The following is a 27,154-nucleotide window of genomic DNA, read 5'->3' as shown; positions in this document are numbered from 1 at the left end:
AACAACAAAATGTTAAATAAACAAGTTGACCGAATCTTAAAAAAAAAAAAAGGAAGCTGGATCTAAAATGTGAAATCTTTTGCCAGGAGTCGATGTGCATTTGCATGTTGGGTTTAGCGCAACATTTCTCTGCTGTGTTGAAACTTGACTTCAAAACACACAAACTCATGCTGGCCACCTGTTGCACATTCTTACTGCCTCCTCACAGAAAACCACCGGCAATCTCATGAATCATTCAACTCAATTCAAGAGCAAAACTAAGAGAGAAATGTGTCTCTGAATCCATTTTGTGCATATACTGTTTATATTATTTCATTACTTGATCTCTCGCATCTGCAGTCTTTTTTTAAACGTTGCCTCAGTTACCGTGCATGCATACATATGTGGACTGTCTCTGCACAGTATGTCTATACAGTACCTACCTGCAGTGCACACATATGGGGACATCATCATTCTCTTGGTATTCCCTCATTAGTCCGATCATATCCAGTATGGAGTCAAATGATGAGGGGACGTCGTGATCTGGCCAGTTCATATAATGGAACTGTGTTATCCTCCGAGTTTCCTGCAGGGAGACACACAAGGGGACATCTTTAAAAAGTGGAGGGTTGGCAGATTGAATCAGAAGGCCAAGAGGAGAAAATGAACATGTGGGTGATAATTCAATGTGATCATTTCAAATTTCAGTGGATTTGGCTGTTTTTTTTTCTGATAGAATGTATTAAAATGGAACAGCATTGTGTGTGAGCGATATATCAATATCAGGAAAATACCACTATTATTTTAGAAATTGATTTTCCCAAAAAGTAGTCGAGTAGTCAATTAATCACTGGGGATGTGTCATATTTTTCTCACCCAGCAATGATGATTAATTCTCATCTCAAGGTCTCCACTACAGCCAGTAAAAGGTTCAATAATGTGGGCTGTTAAGGATAAAATAAAGTTGTAAGAACACACTGGGCAAAAAGTCAGAACTTACATTGTCATACTCCACCGTCAAAGTCCTGATAAAGTAGTCTGTTCTGGCCTGCTCGGATTCCTAGAAAACGGGGACAGGCAGAACATTTACACAATCCCCCACTAAAACGGTCATTAGAACAAAATGTGAGAAATGCAGGAGCCCAGAAAACAAGACCCCCACGTCCCCTTACACACTCTTTGCACACACACAGCTGTGATATTAGAGATTTGTCTACTTACACAGGAGATTCTGAAAGGGCCAAAACTTACGGGCTCCTCCCCAAACAGCGGGTAATACCGCTCACATTTTTTCTAAACAGAGACGAACAGGAGTTAACTTTGGCTGAGAACAAAATACCAGACAAATACCACAGCTTCCTCTGCGCGCGCACTGCCTGGCTTGAAATAAGACATTAATGTGACACGTGGAACATCGACAGTGACGTTTACCTAAAAAGACACTTTATATACCCGCATGTGCAAAACACACATTCATGGGCGCATATATGCAAGTTATCTGAGCTATCAGTGACACATAATTATCACTTCAGTTCCAATTCACTCAACATGTTCGCAGACTTAGACAGGCAAGAAAAATACATAAAATACCAGGAATACCTCTGTCAAAGCTGGACAAACACCTAAATGTGTCACTTTAAATGTCAGACTAAAGAATCAGGGAAAAAAATATTTGACTTCTACTCTTTTACTTTGCTGAACAAAACGTTTTCTAGACATTCAAACAGACAAAAAGGCCGACGGGACAGAGGACATAATGAAGCACAGATGTGTGCACATACGCATATATACACTTGCATGCATGCACGAGGGGATTAAATACCACGGCCTTACCCTTCCCATCTCAAACTCTCGACAAGCCATTACAATAACCTGCAGAGACACAAACAGGAAGGATCACAATCAATATTTACATGCAGCCACTCAAAACTACATCTGACATCTCCAAATACACTCATTCCTATATGCTCTATTTGTGTGGCGCTGTGGAGACTCAGAGGACTACCCTGCAGAGTACCAAAACTTTGATGGAGAATGGTTTCACACGTCTCACTCTAACATCCATTTGCCATCATTCTGTTTGATCCTACAGGGGTACTTATCAAAGCTGCAACCTCAAGCTCGTAAGAGTTCTGGCTCAACACATCTGTCCATCTGGTTCAAGCATAAGCGCTCCCCATATGGCTCTTTATACCTGACAACCACATTAAATATTCATTTCAATTATTTAATTATTATTACACCCACGTCTGTTAAAAATAACTCACTAAGTAACAGCTTTCTATATCCATTTTAGCGCTCTATCAAAGCATCAATGAGCTGTACTCACAGCTACATTGTACTCCCAGTTCATCCTCCAGAAGTCGATGACAGTGTTCGGCAGTGGGCCCTGAGTTGCAATATAGGCCTCTGGGCCATCCATACCCTGACAGGAGAGATGGGAAGAAAGCAAGATCACAAATCTGTGCAGTCAGATCAGTCTTAGTATTAATGACAGACAGATTCACATTTGTATCTCAGGATTTAAGTATGAGTGGACTCTCTGCACAAAAATGTTTTTCAGTCCGCGCATAAATTGAAAAGAAATCCACAAAAAAAAGAAGGTTCACTAAAGTATTTCTGATGCACAAACAGCTCTCATTTTAAATAACCATCTGCAGAACTTTACACCCCTTAATTTTTCCCTATCTAAGAACAAAGCAAAGGAATTTCAGCTGCTGTTTACCTTGATGAAGTTAGCATTGACGTAATCTGTGTCCTGATTGGTCGTTTTTAATGCCAGCTTAACCCTGCTGTGATCAACTGGGGGGAAAACAGGAGAGAGAAATATTTACTTTGATGCCTTTTAAAGAGTTTCTACTCGGAGAGACAGATGGAGAAACAGAATAAGAATAAATGGTGTATATAGAAAATAGACAGGAAGATGGACAGAATGGGATACAGAGAGAAACAAAGAGGGGGCAAACAAGGACAAACAAGAGGGAAATGGGATGTAAAGAGGTCAATGCACACACAGCAATATCCTCATTCCTAAATATGTATATGCGTGAGTACACATATGTTACATATATCAGCGGCTCATTCACTAAAAGCCTTAATGAAAGAATGGACGGATGGATGGACAGAGGAGAAAAAGAGGATAAAAAAAGTAGGACAGATGTTGGGTCATTTAGGCTGCCCCTGGGGTCAGTAAGTACAGAGAGAGCTCTGTGTGTATGTGAGACACAAACCATTGCATGACCTGTTACAACACACCGTCTGTCTCTACCCAGCATCCTCTGCTTTACTCTGTTCAATCTTTAACCAGGTAGTCTGGTTAAAGAAATTCTGCCTTCAACTGAACGATGGCGGGTGGTACGGTTTAAAAAGGATGGGAGTGTACGCTTCTGTTTGCATCTGAAGTTCAAAAAGATGGAGAGAGCTCTAGCCTGGTTTAATGCGCAGCATGACATAAAGTATGCCATTGTCAGCATAAAACTGGAAATCCCCACGTCCCTCTAACAGATCAGTGCTATATGTGTGGCTTTGTAGAAACAGCACGTCTGCGTAGCTAATATCATTAACGATGGTTCCATTAAATTTAAGTTTGAAAGGGCGCCATTAAAGTGAGCGAGCACGTGCATCTAAATGTTATGCGGCCATTATTTATGTTGTATGATAAGTGAGAAAAAGACCATCTGTGCAATGAGCCCGGACTTACATGGCAGTATATCTTTATATCTGTTCTTCTTGACATTCTCCTCCCTCTCTCCGACGTTGGTGGGGTAGATCTTCTCCGTCCGGTATTTAGTTGATAACCGACGTAACCGCTGGAATAAACAACATGACAGGAGAAATGTTTATGTAAGCATTTAAGTATAAATTGACCTACAAGCAGAGGAAAAGCAATGTGGGTTGCACTCGTAATGGGAGTACTTTTCTTAGACAGCACACCGGAAAAATTAAGCTTTTTTAAAATCATATATTTACTCACATCCACACAGGCAGCAGCGGTTTAAACTCTTCTGACACACACACACACATTACTCATCCTTCAGCATTCACACCACTACTAATTCAACGCACCACACTCACACTCACCCTCTTTGCAAGTTAAGTGTGGCCAAATCTAATAGAAGCTGACACTGATGAAGACACATTCAGTTAATGGGAAGAGAGCAATTACAACGTCTTCCGTCTGACAGCAGGTTAAAGCTCAGCTAGCAGTCCTCAGACGCTGAGGTCTCGCTGTGGTCTCGAGTGCCACAGCGAAACTTTTAAAGGAACTCCAAAAAGAGCAGGGAGACTTTTGGGGCATAAAAAAGCTCCCGCTGCTCGACTCTGATAGAATTCACATGATATCGCTCTCAAAGGCCTTATTTTTTTATTCTCTCAGTTGGTTCAATCACATCCTCAGTCTTTCTGAGACAGTGAGTAAATTAGGCATCACTCCACTTTTTCTGCCTCTCTAACACCCCCTTTCTCTCTCGCTGACTCTGAGAAAGTCAGCGTGGGCGTTCGGGCTGCTCGAGCCTGGTGTGAAAAATGGTCCCACCTCTTCTCTCTGGCACTGACTGCAGGCTTTCCTCGTGTTACTGTGACAGGGACAAATACTGTACATCCTGATTTCCTGAGACTCTCAAACCTCAACACTTTTCTTCCTGTCCCCGTTTCTCTTTTCATTCCTGTCATAACATCACTTCCGTGCTGCTGCGGAGACATTTACAACAACTTAAAGCCGTCTTTTTGATCCAAGCCTCCGGTAGTTTCATAAACTGAAGAGCTAAATACACCGCTGATGCACACACACGTAAACAGTTTACACTAGCGGCACCCTAAAGCCATAATGAGCTTTTCGCCATTCATTTTGCATCACTCGTCTTTGTGAAACACATCGACAGACAGAAACCGAGGGAGAGGAAACAAGGGAGAGAAAAGGAGGTGCATGCAGAGATTGTGGGCGGTAACACAGATGTGCTTGTGTGTGTTCATTTGTGTCCATCCATCTGTGTGTGTGTGTGTGTGTGTGTGGTAATAGCATTAGAGCTCCTCCGGCCTCATGTGAATTACATTTCCAACGGAGGTCTGCTTCTGTGCTGGGCCAGAGCCCAGGAAAGCGCGCGCACACACACACACGCGCACTTAAGACACACAATGAGCACAGAAGGCAGCCAATTGTGACTTGTGATGGTTTGTGATTTCCCCCCAACCCACAAAACACATTATGTGGAAACAAACATGGACACAATTGTGCCCTCCAACACTATAATGATGATAAGCATTTTCCCTTTATAGCCTCTTTCACTTCACTTACAGCAAACTGGGGAAGTACAAGTCAATTTGCCCATTAAAGCTGATGCATTTTGACATTTTGCAGCACTTCATCAATGATAAGTTTTGGCCCCACATCGCTTGTTTTAATCTATACAAGACAGACTATGTCGGTTGCCAGTTGGGAAAAGATTTCATGTTTTTACAAGGGCGCAATTTGTATGAGTATGAGGCCAAATTGCAAGAGATTAGCCACAGAAATAAACCCTAGAAAATAACGACATCACTACCTTGCTTTTCAGCACTTGTAATTCCAGGTTTACCCCTCCCTCTCTCAATTCCAACACTTACAGAGTTAAACAAATGCCTCTTGTTTGTGGAAGAATCATGCTGTAGTATATTTTTAGGAGTATGTCACAACTGTCCAAATTACCAACAGATTGCAGAGCACAATGGCTGCTTGAAGAATAAAACTGTGGTGTGCTCAACGCATATGGAAGCAGTTGACACAAGGAGATCAGTATTTGTGTCAATAAATGCATCCGTTCAACCCTGTGGTTGTAGTTAAGTATAGGGGCTACACTGTCATGCTATTTTAAGACATCTGAGTGAGTTGTATGCAAACATCTTAAGCATTCCATTTTAAGCACTGAATAACTGAATGGAGGTTGGTTGTGTTTTGCCATTAACTTCAATGAGGGCAAGCGATGTCTGACATTTAGTGTAATAGTAGAAATCATTAATATATTGACTGATAATAAACATAGACCTCACACACGTACACTGAATTCAAATTTCAGCTTTTATAATTTCATACATCATTACAAATAAGAAAAACTTGGATGGAGACCCGGCTACTGTCTGTCTCGCCCTTTTTCTCTTACTTTCCACTGTCCCACAGAGGGACCCTGTTTCTAATTACTCTTACTTCCTCTGTCTGTTACGTAAAACACACAGACACACCAAAAAAAAAAAAACATGTACAAGCGTGTGTGCACTCTCACAAATAATGAACAAGCCTGGAGGATGCAAAAGAAAGAAAGAGGAGGGAGAGAGGGTCCTCACCCGCTGCTCTGTACCTCTGCTAAACAAACCGACGAGAGGTGTAGTGGAAGGCAAAGAGAAAGAGAGGAAAGGAGGAGAGGAGATGCATGTGTTTGAAGAAGGGGGGGGGGCAAAGGGGAGAGAGAAAGGGGGAGCACAGGAAAGAGGGAGAGCCAAGGCTTTTAAGAGGCTCTTGGTAACTAAGCTAATGGGTTCTTTTATTCCTTGTTTCTGTCGTTCATTCACACGCTCCCATTACACACTCTGTCGCTTCTTACTAGCTTCTGTCCTGAAGCGTGGGGGGGGGGGGGGGGCATCCTCATTTCTATCATTACTCAAGTGTACTCCTCTATTCAATTCTTATTTGTTATACAACAGTTAGCAGCACTACAAAAACAAGCGGTGGAGCAACTTTGAAAGAACTGTGACTGTTAGTCGCTTAAAACAAGCTCTTTAAATGCATAAGATGTGGCTATGGGAAATGAATGAGTCACTGAAATAATATTATAAACGTCCATCACAATTTGATGTCTCCGTGTTGCTTGTTTTGTGCGACAGTCAAAAGATCAGTTGATGAGTGTGTTACGCACGAAAGCACAGGTACAAAACATGACAGGAAACACACCTCTGCACAGGAAAGGGAAGTGACTAAAACACTAGAAAACTCTCCAAAGGTTTTCTACAGATTCCACACATGTAAAGACGAAAATGCACTGAAACCGCCTACGCTGCACTGTTGTGGTCGTGTCTATAAAATGTGTGAAGTGTATTACTCAGAGTTTAACAGCTGATGGACAGCGGTTAGTCGACGATGTTCAGTTGTGCGTTCGTCAAAAGTTCAACTAGTTTTCACTTTTCTGACACTCTGAGTTGCTGGATTTTCATGCGCCGCACTCACATCTATCCACACTGCTTTTCTTGAATTACACTGGATTTTATCTGCTTTGGATGTATCACAAATGACACTTTACAGTAACTCACTCCAGTGCTTTTATATCTCTTTTGGCATCAAAATTACAAATGATAAAAAGTCTTTCTCACGTTGCTCTCGTTCTTTCCACACTCTATTTCTACCTTTCTATTCCCTTCTACTCCTTCCTTCCTATCAGTCAGGGGAGTAAAACAGCATGACTGAGTCAGCCAGTTTCCTGTGAACCCTCCACTTCCACTGCCACACAGACGCACACAGGGCGTTGCCCCCTTAAAGCCCAGTGCCGACTTCACAGACCCCCTTCAGGGTGCGACCGAGTCATGTGTGATCACAAACACATTTCTTCACAATGACTTGGCCTGAAATGACTCGAGGATGCCAGGGCAGTAACTGGGCAGAGAGAGAGACAGATGGAGAGACAGTGAAAAGGAAGATTAGGAGAAAGAGAATTAAAAATGGCAACAGGGTTAGAAAGAGCGCTAGAGAGGCAGACGTGGGTAAAGAGAGGTAAAACGAGAGATGTAGTTGTGAGTGGGTCTAACCTACTTTCTGTCTCCTGGCTGAATAAGTCAGCATCGCTGTACTTCCCTGGCACACTGAATAATTCACACACACACACACACACACACACACACACATATATATATATACACACACACACACACACACACACACACACACACACACACACGCACACGCACACGCACACACACACATTCTCTTTCTTGAACTCAGCGGCAAGCACTGATTGGCAGAAAATATACTCTTCCTGCAGAAGCAGTGGGAAAGAAAGGTTTTTGCGTGTGTGGCCAGGAAGTGGGGGTGTCAAGCGCTAGTGGCAGAGAGGCTGCACTGTCCGTCACCTCCATGCAGACACACACACGAGCTAAAATAGGTCACCCCTTACAATGCTCTCAGAAAAATCCATCTCCCGCGCTGCAAGCATGCGGGGGGAAAAGATGCACCGCCACAGCACAGGGACTAAAAGGGTCTGTGTGAGTCTGTCACTCTGTCGACTCAATAAGCCTGATTGACGGTCTCAAAGCCTCTCTTTCTCTCTCTGTGGCATTAGAGTCCTAGATCAGCAAAAAAAAAAAAGCTGCAAAGTCATATTTAGTCCTCCAGAAAAAGGAGGCAGCACCAAATGTTTTGAATGCATTATGTATTGATCAAGTGACAGAAAAACATGTGTAGCTGTATAAGGAGGGGGTTATGATATAAAGAGCACCAGCATTAAAGGAATAATTTGATATTTGGGAGATTGTTCAGATTCTTCATTAGAGTCAAATGAGAAATTGAATACCATTCTTGTGCTTAATATGAAGGTAAAACAAACAGCCAGCTAGCTTTGCATAAAGACTGTAAACCTGAGGAGACTCCAGGAAGTTACTGACCCTGGTCAAGAAATAGTTTCTCGCTTAATCCCCAGGAAAATGGCAAATTGTCGTTTCATACATCAGTTCACAGTCCTGAACTGACCCATATGCGCAAAAGACGGCATACGACAACATCACGTGCAGCAAGCTGTCGTACTGAAGTAAACATGGAGGCCACTGTTGTCAATTTTCTGTTTCATTTATAAACTGATGTGCAGTAGAATTAGTAAGCTTTAAAGGTGCTGGTGGTCATCCTGTTAAGATAAGCTAAGCAGCTGTTGGCTGTAGCTTCTCATTTCAGGTACAGACATGATATTCTCATCTAATTCTAAGTAAATAAGTAAATTAAAGTAATAAGTAAATAAGCACAATTGCCAAAATGATTTATTTCATGAAGTGCATTCTTGAAAGTAAAAACATTTTTTGATCAAAGAACAGGTCACAGTGTCAGGTAGCAGAGATAACTAATCAAGCTCAGTGACTAAGGAAATTATGTGAAACCCCACCCTGACCACTTGCATGAGTCAGTGGTTGAGTGTGTGTGTGTGTGTGTGTGTGTGTGTGTGTGTGTGTGTGTGTGTGTGTGTGTGTGTGCGTGCGTGCCTGCCTGCCTGCCTGCCTGCCTGCCTGCCTGCCTGCCTGCCTGCCTGCCTGCCTGCCTGCCTGCCTGCGCATCAGATCTCCTCATTAGCTTAAGTTCCTGACAAAGATAATGTCCAACAATTAGCATCAGTTGGCAAGCAGTGTACACACGTGCAAACATGCACACACTCATGCATTGTGCAATCAATTCCACTTTCTGGCTACTGGCCATTATAGGTCAGTGGACCACTGATAGCATGAGTAGCACAAACACACACACACACACATACACAAACACTGGAGCACACACATGTAGGGGTGTGACAGGCCATCATTCACTGGCACAAAGCAGTGTGCTTTCCTGTAATTAGCCATCAGGCTTCCCTTTCTCTCGGTCTGTCACTCTTTCATTTTCAATTCCTAAACCATCTGAAGGAGTTATTCTGTTATGCAAGTCACACGGGCAGCAGTTCAGCATGTGAACGTGATGGCACAAAAAGCAGAACGCAGTGTTAAAAATAGGAATCCCCAAAAGCAACTAAAAAACTTAATCACCCCTAAAAATGCTGTAATTCTAGAAAGATCTCAACTGCAGGTTGGTTACTCCTTAACACAGGAGTGTGTACGCAGAGAGTGTATGCATCAGCCTCTAACCTGCCTCTATGTGTTTGTGGCTGTGCATGCGTCTTGTATGTATGTATCTTTGTATGCGGTCAGAGATTTGAGCACACAGACCCGAGGAAACACCTGGCCTGAGCCGAGAGCACCCACTCAAACCAGCCATTTCAAACCACCATCGTTCTGGGCTCCCACTTCCTTCTTGACCAAAATCTCAGCACTGCATACACAGTACACAGACCCCTACAGTATGCTGTGGACTTACACACACAAAAACCTACTCATACGACTTCCTCTGAATAATGAGTCAGTGTGTTTGTGCCTTTACAGAGACAAAGTAAAGTGGACAGAGAGAATAAAGGAGGGTGACGTAGTGGAGAACAAGAGGGACAACTGGAGAAACAGATCAGAGATAAGTTGAAGGTAGAAGACAGCCACAAGACCGTCTTCAGACTCGAGTATCAGAATATCAGCTGAGGTGTTTGAAGCTATTCGTGACAATAAGTGTGTTTCCCCCAAATTTGAAAAAGGCAAAGAAAGGCGACTACTCAAATTAATCATGACGGATGTTACTTAAACATCAAACAAGCCTGCGTCCCACGTGAGAGAGAAAACAAAATGCCAAACATTAATGGAATACCAAGATTTGAGGTGTGACTCGCTGCACCCTCTTCTACTTTAATGGTTTAATTAGTCCTGCTCATGTTTATCTCGAAGCACCTAAGTCTTAATAGTCACATAGCAGAGCCGAGAATGAAAAACACCTTCATGACAACTGGGTTGATGAAATCCAGCTCGTTTCAGATGGCATTATCTTTCAAACCGAGAAAGCAAAACAGGATATTACACTGTATGATATAAAAACGACACAATAAACAATGGATGGAGACTAAAACAATAACAACACAGTGGCCAGTCTTAGAGACTGGGCAGTCAGAAAAGCAGCAGAGGAAAAGGATCCTAAAACACATTTCTACACGAAGCATATTGAGCTATCAGTGGTGCAACTTTCATTCAGAGTTTCAAAAGTGTCCTTGGGCAAGACACTGAACCTCCAGTGGTGCTACTCCACCGCGCCGGCCACCATGTGACGCTCACATCCCCTCTCTCCTTACTATCACTTGCATCTCTGAAATGAGCTTGAAACCATAAACACCCTCTAAAAAAATATACTGCGGACATCAGAAAACAGAGAACAGGGTACATTTCTGGAGCCAAAACACTCAACCTGAGAAGTCTGACATGTTTGAATTTCAGTTAAAATTGTTGACCTCACAGCCGTACTAAGCAAACACAGTTCACATTTACCGGTGTTTGCCTGGTGGTAATTTCCCGCTCTGGATTGAGGCCTGCAGCAGGAAGCAGATGTGGACAAACTGCATATAATCCCAGTCATCTGGGACAGGAGCTCATTGTGTGTATAGTGCATGCTCAGCAGTGTAGTTTGTTTGTATTAATCACTTTGTGTGTATTAATCACAGCTCGTACAGGGGGTCAAACTGGCAACCTTGTGTTCAGAAGCCTGATTCGACCCCGCATCTGGACATTTTTGTGCGCCTTTACTGACAGTCTAATAATTTAATAAAACCACCAAAACATATTTTTCTTCCCTTTCTACATCAAAGACAGTTCAGCAGGGCAGATGCTGTTAACAGTGTGTGATGTTTGTAAGCTGCCAGAGTCAAGATGACTCCTGCATGCAGCCATTTCCTTTCACCTAAGTCACACATTACACACACAGGGACATTACTGCATAATTTCCTGAGTGTTTGTGTGGTCTCCTTATCTTGATCAATGAAGTTATCTGGCCTTGTTAGTGTGTCACTTTGCTTTCATCATGTAAAGCTTCACACACACACACACACACACACACACACACACACACACACACACACACACAAACTTCAGAGCGGAAACACTGTGTTGCGTCTCTTCTGAGAAACACCCAGCTTAGGGGCAAGAGGCTGGTATCTGGGTTAAGCCGTGGGAGGGGGCGGTGAGAAAGAAGGAGGCTTGTGACACCAAAAGAAATTGGGAAGTCTTGTTACAGTAACATGAGGCGGGCTTTCAGTGGTTGCCACACACACTCTCACAAAAACAGCAGCCGACCCCTGCAGTGTACCCCGCTACACCCACGCACACAAACAAGCTAATAAAAGCACACAGCGGCACAAACACACATTTTTTAGCCAGCGATGGAAGATGGCGGAGAAAAGAACCGCGAAGGCAGATTTCACCAGAAATACACACCAATACAAAACCAGTGTATTACTTTCCTTCGGCTACGTCCACACCAGTGTATTTTCATTTTAGAGGCTTTTGGCACTGTCCACCCAGACTAACATGTCTAATAACACGCATCACAAGACCATTCATACACACTGGGCATGCACATGCTGGTGTTTGGTGACTGCCTCTTGGTGATTGGACAGGAAATACACGCATGCTGTGCACATTAATATACTCAGGCTCAGTCTTAAAACCTGGTCTGGTCACACCTTTTCAACCCTTCCATCAATGTGACTGTATTAGCCGAGTTAATCTGGGACAGCTCTGAACAATTTCTGCATGAAGTCCCACAAACACACGTCCCCCTCCTCTGTAACACACACACACTATGGGCTGGCACTGCCTTACCATGCTGTGCCACACAAACAGAGGTCTTTGCATCCCTGACCAGTGAGGTGTTTGTGTGTGTGTGTGTGTGTGTGTGTGGGGGGGGGGGGGGGGGGGGGGGGGGCTTGTGTAATACATGGGAAATAAAGGCTTCCAGATCATGTGCTGGAGGCTCAGATGTGTGCAGGCACTAACATGTGCACACACACAAAACTCAGAAAGGAGAAGGGGAAGCCCCCTGGTGACAGTGGAAACTGTAACTACACACAAACACAAAGCCACAAGAACACACGCGCACACACACAAGCATGTAAGACACTGTCACATCTCATTTTTTTGCCTCCCCTCTGAGTGTTTTATGTCTGCCCGACAGGACACATGTTTAGAGAAGCTTGCGTGTTTGCACTTTTTCGCTTTCTTTGATGTGCTGCTTGGGAGTAAATCTGCTTGCAAAGGTGGGGCAGGAACACACACGTACAAAGGGCTGATCTCTTATGTCTAAACCCTGTCTAGACTACTGTGCTGAGCTCGGTGTTCCCAAAAGCAGGTACAGAAACGATATGAAAGTTGGTGCGACAACAGAGTCAACACTCCACAGAGGTGAGGGATCACACAGATCTTTCAGTTTGTTTCCAGCCGTGTGGTTTACTTCCTGTCTTTACATCGTGCTCCTGTTACATCTCCTCATTTCCAACTTAAACCACTTTGTTCATCTGCTCAATCTGTGAATTGGTTTTTACACCTCCATAAAAGACACTTGAAGTGTCTCGTCCTATCTCATAATATCCAGGCATCTGTTCGCATGCAGACGTCTGTTCAGGTGCCCCGTGAGGGCAACCTGGCATATGAACAGACGCCAAAATTGCAATGTGTTTAAAGAATTTTATTCTCAGCTGCATGTTCGACAGCAAGCTGGATTTTAAACAAGTTCAAATTCGTGTCCTCTGCAACTTTACTGTCACGCCGCCAGTGTTTGGAGATCCACTGCCACGAGGGACAACTCTGAAAAAAATGCGCAACACTGTGAGGTATTTTGGGTCGAAGTCTTCAGTAATAGCATGTTTCTTTCAGGGTGCATGGTGGCCTGCTAGTTGCAGAAGGTTTCCCATAACACAGAGGTCACAGGCTCAATCCTCAAAGCTTGTATGTCTATCAACAGCTGTGTCTTCAATCAACCTGACCTTGAGCTCAACTCTATACTCTCTCCACGTCACTCAATGTGCAATGAGTACAACTGTCACCTAAATACTATTACAGAACTGCACATGCTTCTTAAGTAAAACTCAAATCTGGTAGGCGTGTCTGCATAAGAGCGTCTCCACATTGCTTAAACCAGAGAAACTACTCTTCTTTCTCTTTGCCTAAATGAAAGTCAGCGTTGAATACAGACACTCTCTCTCTGCCCACAGGAAGTGACACATCAAAACTGAAGCACACAATACCATCTCCGAGAGAGCAGGCAGTCAGCGCTCCGCCCGTAGCACAGTCATGCTTGTTCCACAAAGCCAGATTTATGAGTCAGCAGTGTAACTTTGGAAGTGCCTGGTCGCAATTTATAATGACAAAATTTTCGTACTTCATTCAGTTTATCTATCCAGCAAACGTTCACGCACGTAAATTGACGCTGACACGCTGTAGGGTCTGACACGAAGAATCGCCATCGTTCGTTTCATACAATTCATCTTGAGCAAAATAAAATGACAATGCCAGAGGATTGCAGGATGCTGTCAGTTATGATACAGGGCTCTGTAGATGTCACCGTGTGCTCGTAAGCTTGCTAGCTAGTAATGTAGCTGATGTAGTCGGATATTCAGGGTTGCCTTATATTGATAAAATTTTGTTACACCAAACCATCAGTCTATAATCCACCCTTTGGATGACTTCCTTAGCCAGTTTTAGGATAATGTGCTAAAACTGTTTTTAAATCTTCAAATGATTTTACGTCTGACACTGCGCTGAACAAATTTTCTCCAAATGTTTCACCTTCTCTTAAATCTTCCCTGAATGTGCCCATAATGTTTCCTCTGTAACAGGCTTTTTGTTAAAAAGCTCCGGCCCTCTTACATAAGCGTGCTAATAGCTGGTTTGGAAAGTCGTGGGTTGACAGAGCCAGTTGATAACCACCCTTGTGAAACAAGTAAGATTGCCATTGTTTGGTTTTTGTGGAACCAGCGACTGCACAGATGCCCCAATTTCGCAGAACTTGCGTCATGAGGCAGGCTCCAAGACTCAACAGTCCATATTTTGCCTTTCATCCCATTTGTATCCCTTTGAATTAAGCCATCATCATCAGACCAGATTGGTTAAAATGATCACACTGTGACTTTTACTGATGACATGCTGCATGATATCACTGCCAGAGCTTTAATCTTTTGAACAGATAACTGGAGTTTTCACTACCATTTGGATTCAACCACCATGCAGAGCTGTTAAGTTCAGCTTTAAAACATGCTCTGTCATATAGTCACCAGAAAAAGGCGGAGGGTCATGGCAGAAATTATAGGCATACTGGCTATAACGCTGTATATTTGTGAGAGTAGATAGTAGCATGTAATTTAGCTCTTTGATTACTATGGCACTAGGATTATGATAAAAATGTGCCCAATTTACACCTTTAACACCCGACTCTGGACTCTACTGCCCTGTCTCTTTGCACTTCATGGGAGGCCCCGAAGTACTCGCGCCATGTGCACCAGTATGCGCCATGTAATTAGATCAGTTGTTGATGTGTCTCCATATGAATGCCGCTAAATGAAATGCCTAAAATTAACACCGCCCTGTACTAATTCTGACAGCTAAAATGGATCACAAAAATGTTTATGGTGGGTTCAGACATGAAAAGATCCCTAGAGAATACCAGACCAAGATATTTCTCACATTTGGGAACATTTGAATTGCCTCCGTTCCATCAAACAGCTGAAAAGCAGTACTGAACACAGCATATAATCGCTGACTCGTTGCCCTACCAGAGCACTGTAATTATGCCTATAAAACACATTCTATATATAAACAACAATAGGCAGTTAAAGTGGGTGTTATGTCAGGGTGTTCTGGTGACTCAGTGTGCAAAGGAGCACACCCCATGCGCCTGTGGTATTGTGAGTTTGACCCCAGCCATTGAAAGCTTTGCGAGAGGAATAGTACAACAGACCAGTAGCAAGCAGCTGAAGCACTTACTTCCATGTTGGTTGTGGCTGATGAGTCTCAATTGTGCTTGGTACACTGGCACACAGCCCACCCATGCCCAATCTGAACAAGTTTCCCCATCTACAAGCTGGTATGTCTGCTGAATAATTTAGATGATACTCTTAATTCACTGGCTGATGTTGCCAGCAAATTTGGCTGGAAGCCCCATTTACATGAATGCCATAAAGCGGATGTTCAGCAAGTTTGCATGATTACTGTGAATAAAGAATTCGTTCAAATCAAAGCACTTGCATGGCCCAGACGTGGCGTTTATAGGAGCTGTTTAATAGTCAAGTTATTGTCTGGAGGGGTGTGTGATAGCCAAAAGGCTAACAGGAAATATGTTCCTCTGCAGAAACGATTGCTGTGTTTATTGCCAATAAAGTTAATTCGAAAGGAAACTGAACGGATATCATGTGAAGAATCAAGGCAGATAAGCAGGCAGTGGTGTCTTGTTTTAAAAGGGGTTTCTCAGGCTGCCATGTTCTGCAGCCACGAGGGCTGGGGGGATGCTTTGTCGTAAAAATTAATAAAGGAACACTCTTTCCTACCCCACCAACAAGCTTTATGACCACCTCGCCTACAGATCCTCCCAGTGTACAGCAGCAGAGGACTGCGGTTATAGCAGGGCACTTTGACAAGGCGTGGATGCGTGTAAAGTTATGAATGAGAAGTGTGGTGGTGCTAAAAGAAGAACCTACATTTACCCACTCAACTGTACATGGAGACTCAAAGACTGTGAGGAACCAGAAGTCAATAAAAAGCAACATTTTTTAAGAAGTACAGATTATACGAGATAATTATTCCAACCTGTTGTTTTACCTCTGATCACATTCATAATGAAATGAATGACCTGTAAATAAGACAACAGCAGACTAGGCCCAGCTCCTTTTGCCCTATCATCCATAAAGCACTTCCTAAATACCTCTCACAGCCCCACGCCCCTCGCAGTGTGGATTTGTGCAACATCCGCTACCTCCCTGTTTTCTCAAACACGCTCAGGACAGGACAGACCGAGCCATCAGCTCACAATTGGACACACACCCATAGTTTTCCTTATTTCAGAATTTGAGATGTACCAATTTTAAATGAGAGAGGTTTGTCAAACTGTGTAGCTTTTATTCAAAGTGTGCCCAGGAGTTGATAAACCTCCAGCCTTAAAGCCAGGACAAAATGTTATGAAATGGGCCAAGAAAGAATGTTGCAAGCTCCAGCAAGCAGCTTGCATGAAGTAGGGAAGTAAGGAGACTGGAGTGTGTGTGTGTGTGTGTGTGTGTGTGTGTGTGTGTGTGTGTGTGTGTGTGTGTGTGTGTGTGTGTGTGTGTGTGTGTGTGTGTGTGTGTGTTTGCAACTGTAGGGAAAAGGAGAAAAAGTTTCCTGCTCTGACGCCAATTAGCCTCTTTGCTAAACAATCAAAATGCAGAACAATAAATCAAAACACTTAACTTCCCCAGAACATAATGTAAATCATAAAAGTAACGGAAATCTACCTTCTGCTGCCACAACTGGTAAAACATCAACTGCTGTTTTATGTGGATCATTGAGTGGCTTTACTAACAGCTGCATTAATTTAAACTTGCAAATGAAATGTGCATGTATCCTCCAGTTAGCGCTACTTTCCTAATGCAGCTTAATCACAGCCATTAACTACAATGACCACAAAATGACACAAGTGGTATTATAGACATGCCATTCCTGTTGTGGCTATTTCGGCTATTTCACAAGCCTGGAACATGTCCTATTTTGAGTCCAGGGTTGCAACACAAAAACATCCAGTGATGCAGCGTGGGCAAACTTATGACTGCGGGTCAGTGGTCACTATAAGGCAGACAAAATATGCTATCAAAATATGTCACAACTAAGAATGACTCTTTCACCTCACAAGCGACCCTTTCCACATGAAAGAAAGTAGTGAATACATGCGCCTAGTTGTCTAATACAACACCTCTGCACTCAATCCAACCTTGATGAAGGCTGTAAGGTTCAGTTTTAGTTCAAGCGGGCTTGATTCACCTTCACGGTCATTTTAGAGGCTATAGTTTGTGGTACTGCTGAATTTCATTGCATTAAACAGTGTTTCTAATATTTTGTCCACCCTATTTATATTAGTGAGCGTAGAGTGGCTTGACCAAATGTTGCTTTGGGTTGATTTTTCACTATTTATCCTTCAATCTGCACTGTAGTACAGTGTGTACTGTAGTGGCAGACATCCACTACAGCCCATATCTGTCCAAAACTTTAACTAAATAAGCACCTACAATCTTTTATAGAGAGCTCTAGCGTCAGACTATCACAAAACTGTACAGGAATACTACAGGTACACCATAGTACAATCAAGCCCAATTTGGCTGGTGGATAGTCAGTACACACTGAGTATGAGAGGGGACAATGAATCATAGTACTGTATCCTTACATTCAGGCATGCTTAGCAGACAGTAAGCTACCATCACTGCACTTAAGCCCAGCATTTACCTAAAAGCTAAGCTAACATAGCAGCGCCGTGTAAAAAACAGCCCGAGGCTGGACAGTGACGTGAACGCGTCTTGTTTTGTTGTTGTCTGTGTATTTTAAAGCAGCAGCAGTCGGTGGTGTTTCTGTGGTTTGGGAGACAATGCTAGGCCGCCATGTAAAGCCTGGAAATGGGAGGAAAAGGAAGAGGGCAGTGTGGCCGCCCCTGCCTCACCTCCTGGGGGATACAGGGAACCAGGAGACGGGGAGGAGGGGGTGGGATATGGGGGGTCAGTACGGAGGAAAAGGTGGGTATTATGAAGGGAGAAAGGTCTGGTTCAGGTAGATATAAGGCAAAGGAGGCATGTAAATGTTGACCCACCATAAAGTCGCTGCCGAAGTTGTCCTCTCCCCTCTCCTCGTCCCCCTCGCTCATGGCCTTCACCCCCTGGATAAACTTTCTCAGGATGCCGGCTTGGTCCATCCTTCAGTCCTCTCGTAACGTATCCCGTTGCCGTTTCCTTTTAAAAAAGAATAAGCTCCCAAAGTAGCTAGGTGGGAGAAAATGCTCAAATAAAACAAAAAAGGGACACAAGGGAAAGGGAATAAATAAAAATAAATAAGCTTCACGGATCCTCCCAGAGAGTCATCGTCGGTTCTCAACACCTTTTTTTGTATTATCGCCCCATGTTGTTTCTCCCTTTGCTTCTTTCTTCTGGGCTGTTTTCACAACGGTAACGGTTAGTTCCAGAGAAAAGCAGCGGCGGCCGGGCTCTCTGGTCCACAGACAAGTTCACCGCCGTGGCGTAACACAGACTGTAAACACTTGGCTCTGTATGAAAAGAAAAATAAAGACAAAAGACAAAGAAAAAAAAACCTAGCCTGGTCAGTCTATCTACCCCTCCCTGTCTACCTCGGTTGCCACATTCACACACTGCTGCTCGTTATTCGCTACTGGGGAACATCCGGACTGGGCAAAGCCAAGAGAGAAAACGGCCTGCCCCTTCCACAACATCGCTGCCTGTGATTGGACACTTGCTACCATAAAGTGGACTTTCATTGGCTAATATGGATATAGCCCTGGCAAAGAGACAGCTCTGATTGGATTGAACGTGTGTCTGTCGTTTTGACTCGGATTGTCATCATCATTGGGATCATGAATGACCAATAAACTGTAAAAAAAACAAAAAAACACCCAATGTAATGGATATAACATTTAAAATCTATGATCTCAGTCTAATGCTGTAATGTGAGTTGTTTTTTTTTTTATGTGGTCTATGTCATCATTTATTTACATGTTTCTGTACATGAATCCAAACAATCTCTTCTCTGAAGGTAGTTTTCTTACATTAATTACATTTTGTTACTTGGATTCATACTGTCAGTGTTGCTATGTGTTGTGTGTATGTATATAAATAGTAATGTTTTGCATATTTAACTAATAACCACATAATTAACACCTTTTTGCATCATGACTGCATCATTTTATAATGCTGCTTGAACTGGTAGGTAGCTGCTGTCAATACAGTGACAATGCAATCTCACAACATATTCCTTTGTGGAGACAACTCAAGATCAGTGGTCGGACTGTTTACTCAGATAATGGTGGTCCCTTCATTTAAATCACTGATGCATTAGTGTCACAGCATTTCTGATATTTAAGTAGTCCAGGTGGCGCTCTGCCTAATTCCTCCATCTGTTTTCAGTGGTAGTGGGAATTATATGTATACCCATCCCTTCATGTGGCAGCTACTGACCTGCTCCACTGTCTACCAACATGCATGACACACAGGAGAGAACAGGTCACAGTAATCGTCTCCATGCTTTGAAATCAAAGCGAAAAGCTCTAATCTAATGTCATGCAGCCACACAGCAGGTACTGCATTTTAATCAAGATAGATAGATAGATAGATAGATAGATAGATAGATAGATAGATAGATAGATAGATAGATAGATAGATAGATAGATAGATAGATAGATAGATAGATAGATAGATAGATAGATGTGAGGCAGATTATGTGAAGCCCAGAGAGAAGAAGCAGCTAACAGCCAACAGATTAATGGGTCAGATATATAATCTGGATTAAGATACAACCAGAAATAGAAACAAGCACATTTATCATGAAACATCTCCACTACCGGCTGCACGTATGTCACTCTCCTTCCTATCAGTCGTGCTAGGAGCAGCTAGGAGTGGTTAGATTATGAGTGTTACATAACTTTATTAAGTAATGCTCATTTTTAGCAACCAGTTCGTTTAAAATTTAATGCAACTGACAATCGGGTGAGAAAGAGGGAGAGAGAGAGAGCACTGGAGAGGCAGAGGAGAACAGAGGAGAACAAATGGTAAATTGGTATTCTGGAGAGAGTTGTCGGGGGACTCAATAGACACTTATGCATGATTAACTGTCTTCCGATAAGCACACACATGGAGAGAAGGGGAATCGAGTGACTTTGTTTTCCTTTCGTTCTACCAGTGACAACAAACAAACCGGTCTATTCAGCATGAGGGAGAAGGAGAGGGGACGCTGTCACAGAGCCAGCAAGCCTTCACACACACACAGCTTTTTGTTGCTTTTGTCTTTAAACTTATTTGCTTGTTATCCTCAGTAAATATTTAATGCTTTCTCTTCTTCTGCCCTCCTCTTCATCTCCCAGACATGATAGACACAGTTGATTTTTCCCGTCTGATCACCGAGTCCTGCCTTTGTGACTGTTTTTCTCTTTTCTGCCTCACTCTCATTTCTTCTGCCCTTCAAAATAAAGTGCAGTCTGTCAACAAGCCCTTAGCTGTGTACTGAATGGGATGTATGTTTGTTTGTTTGTGTGCAGTGCATTAGGGCTGCCGCTATTGATTTTCATTATCCATCAATCTGATTAATCTTTTATTCTTTAAAATCCCATTAAATACAGCTTTTATCACAACACTCAGCTGACTCTCTAAAACTAGGGAGCTGCATTGCATATTTGCCTGAAAATGTGATATTATTTATGTCTGTATCTGTCATATGTGTGTTTTCCTATCGCGTCCGCACAGAGGAGTGTTATCATGTGGCCGAATCATTATGTGTGTCTGTGTTTGTGGTGAGATTTGTGTCTTTCTTCCACAGTTCAGTGGAAACAGGTCAAGCAGACTGAAGAGATGAACACACACCAAAGAGTACTTGACTGTGTGTGTGGATGTGTATTACATAAATGTGTTTACGCAGTCACATTGTGGGGACTCGCCTTCCTTATGGGACAAAATGCAAGTGCCCATAATCTTTAAATTCTAGAGTGAAGACATGGGTGAGGGTTACGGGTCGGGCTAGTCTCCAGAAATGAATGTAAGTCCATGTAACGTCCCCAAAAGTGATGGAAAGACGAGTGTGTGTGTATGTGTGTGTTATGGTTGCATGGGGAATAATATTTTAAGAAAGGCCTCATAGTTCTGCCCCCTTCCCTCGGTCACTTCCTTTTCTCAGCGCTGCTTCTGGCCTCTCTGCACTGTATATGACTGTGACCTCTGACCTCTGTGTGGAGAAGACCCGGAGGTCCGCCGAACACAACAGGGATCAGTTACATATGATATTAATATTCCCTCTCTTTTCCTCAACCACTGGCCCTGTCCATCATTTACTGTCCCTCCCCCCTCCTCTGTTTCCTCTTTGCCTCCTTTCCCCCTCTCCTCACCCTCTTTTTTCTTACTCCCCCCTTTTATCTCCCTCTGTCCTTCTTTTCCTCCATTTCTCCTCCTTTTTACTCACTCCCTTTTCTCCTCCTATCTCTCTCTTTCTGGAATGTGCTGCTCAGAAGCAGCTGAGTGAAGGAATGCTGCTGTAACAAGCCCATGCACAACCCCAAGGGAGGGAGGCTCCCCATACACACATACATACACACACATACACACTGCCTTTCTCCTCATGACAACTGCTCGTTGACTTTGGTCCTCGCTGCTAAACGATGAACTCCCTCCTTCCTCTCCCTCATGTTCGTGTCTTTCACACGTGTGTTCCTGCAGAGCATGAAGCTGCATGTTTGAGAACACAGCAGGATGAGTTTATCTGGTCTGGACGCACACACACACACACACACACACACACACACACACACACACACACACACACACACACACACACGTAGATAGAACGTGAGCCTGCCTGTTGCAGTAATGAAGTAGGGTGAAAATGTCTGCCCTCAGGGTATAGGAATGACTCAGTAGTAAGTTACACAACCCTGCCATGCCTCCCTCTGTTATAGGCTTCAGAATTCAATCATACACAGAGAGAAAACACAGAATAAAAGAGTGGGGAAGGATCAACAATGCAGATGTCGCCATACGCGTGACATTAACATCCTAGCGTGCCCTGTGACATGTGACAGTCTCCGTCCACAGGGCACTAAAGGCTACAGCCTTTGGATCCATCATCAAAGCAGGGAACATCTTTTGGAGGAATGGTGGTCATACAGAGACTTGGAGAAGTTACACTGTGCCTTTTTAAGACACTTTGTGTTGTTTTTTCCTTTGATTTGTCACCTATTTCTGTCTGGAACTGGCTGGTGGAAAAACAAGGGACAAACTGGGATGTGTTTCAGTCTGGAGGCCAGGAAAGTGCAGATGTCATCTCCAAAATTGAGTATGATTTCCAGTGGTGGAACAAGCACTGAGAGGCTTTACACGTAAGGAATATATATATATATATATATATATATATATATATATATATATATATATATATATATATATATATATATATATATATATATATATATATATATATATATATATATATATATATATATATGACCTTATTATCTGTGTGTCAGTGCATGCAAAAATGCAAATGCAAAGTGGACTGAGTGGTGAGGTGGGTGATGTGGCACTGCTCGGCCTTCTTCCGTGTGTGTGTGTGTGTGTGTGTGTGTGTGTGTGTGTGTGTGTGTGTGTGTTCTTGAGTGCAGCAACACCCTCACTATAACCCTTCCCTCAACAGATTCCAGCCAGCCTGTCTCTGTCTTCACCAATGTCACTCGCACACACACACACACACACACACACACACACACACACACACACACACACACACACACACACACACACACACACACACACACACACTGGCAGGCAGCCAGACATTGGTGGTTGGACACTCTGTCAGATTTAGACACGTAATTACTGTCCTAGCATTTGAGAGCTGTGTCTGTGTGTTTGTCTCTGTGTCTGTGTCTATTTAAGTGTACTATATGTGTGTTTTACATGGAGTGTGTTTATGTCGGTGACACTGGTGCAGTGTCCCTGCTTACATTATGACACATTTTTGCAGCCAGCAGGACCTGATAAACAGCCCAAAGAGACAGTGGACAACCTCCAGTGAGAAAAGAGTTGAGACTACACAGGGACACGCATTCTGCTGTGTCTTTTTCTAAAATTAGGACTTAAAGTGTGACATTGGACATACATTAGAAATACTGCTTTAACACAACTCCAGTGGCTGTAGAGTAACTTCTTATCCACTGGCGCCACCAAGTGGGCACTCCTGCTTCCTGCTTGGTCTGAATTCCTCGTGCTGGCGATGCAGATGAGCTTTAAAACTGTTGCTTGGTTTTTGTTATTATTTCATGTGGAGGTGACTGTTTTGTGGAATCATTGTCTTGCTTTACTACAACCATGTTTTCATTATTTTTGTTCCAAACAGCAGGACACAAACTTGCGATGGTTGTCCTGAAACCAGCCACAGAGCGGGACTCCCCCTTCAAGCTTCACGACACCATAAACAGTAGGCGTGACTTACCCTCCATACAGAGGTGGAGTCTTGACGGTCAGTGTCCTCTGCTTCCTCCTCCTCCTCCTCTCATAATAAAACATCTGTCTGGGGTCATTCAGCGGTGATTTTCTTCCTGAAGCAGTTGGGAACGATTAATTGAGAAGACATGGATGCTGAACGCGGTAATAACAAACACAGATTTTTCAGGAAGCCCAATTCCATCCTATGGACCGCAACATGGTTGGTGGTAATATATGCAGTAAGTGTTCATCTCATTAGATAATATTCATTTATATTTGCTTTGCATTTTTGTAACTTTACATCAGTCAAATAAGTATTTCTTAACTATCAATCTTATTCGAACAACTCTAATAAACATGTCAATACATAATAAACATCCTGTCTTCGTGGTTGGGGTAAAGTTGTCTCCACTGTGTGTACGTGAGCGTGACGCCTTTGCGGCCGCCGGTTGTTTTTTCGGCAAACAGAAAACAGGCGGGAGGGAAGCAAAACTGGTCTGTTGCTAACACAACTTTCTTGCTGGAATAAAAGTTTTGTATGTCACTGATCTGATGGATGAATATGGCCATTTATTGAATTTTAATTCGTTTTTAGAAAAAAAATGTTCCTATAGAGAGTTTAATCAAATTTGTAGAGCTATTCCACTTCCCTTACAGCACATGATAAAAAAAATATTCTCACACACTTAAATGTTTCGGTCAAACTGCTGGACTTAAATATCGGTGAACTGAAAATTGGTGAAAAGAAATGTAACAACAAAGTACTAGGAAGTATTTTAAAAGGGAAGTTATTCCCTGATATCAGAAAACCAAAAAAAGTAAAGATAACTGATAATGAAGTAACGTTAACAAAGATGTATTATAGCTATTTTAAATGGCCAATTTTACCGAAAGTGAAAGAAATTCAGTTTAATATTCTGAACAGTACGTTTTGTCTGACAGAACAGGAAACATCTGAACACTTATTTTTCTCTTGTTCGGTCACATTGCAATTTTGGCAAGATGTTTACTGCTGGTTAAATATTGGGACCAACAATTCCTTGTTTAATAAGTCTCAGCTAATGATTTATTTAGATGGTCTATCAAAGAAGTTAGCAAGGATGGTGAACATAAATCTTATTATGGGAAAATATCATATACATAAAAATAAATGGAAGAACAGTAAACCCTCCATTGTGCATTTTAAAAATGAAATTAAAAACTATCTAACATCTTTGAAGGTATTATCAAAAGATGATCAGTCCATAAACGATTTCTATGAATTTATGTCAAAGTTGCTCTCTAAGTTTTTAAATCTTGTTTGCTTAATTTGCACTAAGCACTGATAGAATGTCAACCCCAATGATTATTTCTTTGCTTTCTATTCTGTTTTATTACTACTATTATTATTTTTTAAATCTTGTTACTGATTGATTAAAATTGTTTGTTTAATATGTAGGCAATACAATGTGTTTACATGTTTAATTGAAAATGTGGGCCTGTAATGTCTCATATGCAAGTTAAATGTTCCCAATGGAGTTGTTAAATTGAATTGATTGAATTGATTTCCCCTCCTACTTTGTCCAATCGACGAGCGCCCCTTCCAACCACGTGATGCTGCTCAGAAAGTTCGGTGCGCTTTAGAAATCACAGTGTGAAAACAAACTGAAACTAGTTATAAATGCAACAATGTTGCGACTTTCAGCTCCCCATTCGAACTAAGTCCGCTTGGTCAGGTGTGAAAATGTCCATGTAAACAGTGATTTTGGAATTTCCGATCAACCAAGGTTTAGATCGGATTGGAGAAATTTGCACATGTAAACATAGCTACTGTCTATCTAGCATGTCTAATTAGAAATACATAAGTAAAGTTCAAACATTTCAAAATTGTACATAAACGCAGCATTTGTACTCACATGTACTTTGTTACTTTCCACCACCTGTGGTCTTTATAAAGACTGAAGTTTGCAGCTGTGCAGTAAAGCTTGTGTTGCTCTGCAGGTCTGGTGTGGTCTGCTGCTCATCTTGACCGCATCTGGACACCTTGTGGACAGCCAGAGCGTCGAATGTGGGAACAGCACGGAGGTAAAACTACACAAGCTCATTATCATACATTCAGTACTTTACACGAATGGCTCCTTTGGTCACATCTGTAACAACTCAGACAACAATACTGGATAATTTTAGTGAGAAACTTTGGAGTTATTTGTCTCTAAACGTATGGAGATATGACTGTGAGGCTTCTTCTTGCAGGCCCGTGTCATGTCCCCGCTAAAGAGCGAGGCCAGCCTGGTGTATCTGTGGTCAGGGCTGTGCCTGCTGATGTGTATCCTGATGCTGCTCGAATTTTGGAGAAGGAACCGCTTCGGCTATGCACAAGTGGTATGTGGATGTCTGTGAGATGTGATTTTTCATCTTCACTGTGGTAAAAATGCAAAACTTAAACTGTTTTTCTCCTCTCTTGATGTCCATAGTTACTGGGTCCGACCATCCTGTTTGTGTTTATGATTATATCTTTTATCTATTTGGGGAAAAATAAGGCTCAGGTGAGCAAATTCAACTCAAGGGAACTTTGAGTTCATATTTTTCTTTTGTCAAACAGAGCAATGGTAGCAGGATTCATTAGTCATCAATCTGTCTTTGTATTTGCCTCCAGGAGATGAAAGAGTTTGAGAAGCGCTACTTGGATCTGCTACCTCTGACAGATACACCAGGAAACACACAAAACCAGTCGACTGACACAACCTGCCCCTTGCTCAGCAATGTGTATCGCTGGCAGGCTGAGGTAAGACAGGAAATTTACTTTTTCAGAAGTAAAATTCACTGTCTGGAAAACAATCTTTGTCTGACAGGACTGAAAGAAATAAATGCAGCAGATGACAATGTGAAAACATGAGTTGGCTAACTGTGTTCGCCACGTCAACCTAAAAGGTGATGATTTGTCAGTGTTGGGTTCACAACATGTTTAGATTGCAGGTTTACAGAGAGTTCTTAAATTCTGACATTTCACAGTACATTTCTAAGCCGCTCAAAGTCGCCTCTGGTTGTGTGTGTGTCCAGTTTAAGTGTTGTGGACTCCAAGGCCACCAAGACTGGGAGTCCTCGATGCCAGACTCCTGCTTGTGTGAAGGACTGGACAACAGCTCCGGATGTGTGAGTCATTAACCCATTAAACAGACACATGAGCGCACAGCACCTGCTTCTTTTGAATAATTTCTCTAAGGTGAGATGAAATTTAAAAAAAAAATGCATGTTTGCCTCTGTTTTAGGTTGGAGTTGGAAACGGCTTTGTTTATGAAACGGTAAAGTGAACTGAGGAGCTGCTTTATTAAAGCTACTTTAGGACTGAAACATCGTAAATAAATGTACCAGCAGTGAGA

At 42.6% G+C, this 27,154-nt stretch overlaps 1 protein-coding gene across 3 annotated transcripts in view; it reads right to left on the bottom strand.

Annotated features, from left to right (window-relative positions):
• The window catches only part of ptpn12 (protein tyrosine phosphatase non-receptor type 12), a 40,637-nt gene extending 21,652 nt beyond the window's left edge, over positions 1-18,985 (bottom strand). For all 3 annotated transcript variants that reach the window (XM_070992354.1, XM_070992353.1, XM_070992355.1), the window contains exons 1-8: positions 18,413-18,985; positions 3,680-3,788; positions 2,705-2,781; positions 2,309-2,404; positions 1,813-1,851; positions 1,201-1,272; positions 980-1,039; positions 423-565 (exon numbers count right to left, since the gene is read on the bottom strand). In XM_070992354.1, the coding sequence (XP_070848455.1) occupies positions 423-565; positions 980-1,039; positions 1,201-1,272; positions 1,813-1,851; positions 2,309-2,404; positions 2,705-2,781; positions 3,680-3,788; positions 18,413-18,514 (698 nt within the window). In that variant the 5' untranslated portion in view covers positions 18,515-18,985. The remainder of the gene's footprint in view (positions 1-422; positions 566-979; positions 1,040-1,200; positions 1,273-1,812; positions 1,852-2,308; positions 2,405-2,704; positions 2,782-3,679; positions 3,789-18,412) is intronic.
• Positions 18,986-27,154: the final 8,169 nt, after the last annotated feature.

Source organism: Chaetodon trifascialis, chromosome 22 (genome assembly GCF_039877785.1).
Source record: "Chaetodon trifascialis isolate fChaTrf1 chromosome 22, fChaTrf1.hap1, whole genome shotgun sequence".
Lineage (NCBI taxonomy): Eukaryota > Metazoa > Chordata > Actinopteri > Chaetodontiformes > Chaetodontidae > Chaetodon > Chaetodon trifascialis.
The sequence above is the reverse complement of the archived record's forward strand: the minus strand, read 5'-3'. Positions and strand labels throughout refer to the sequence as shown.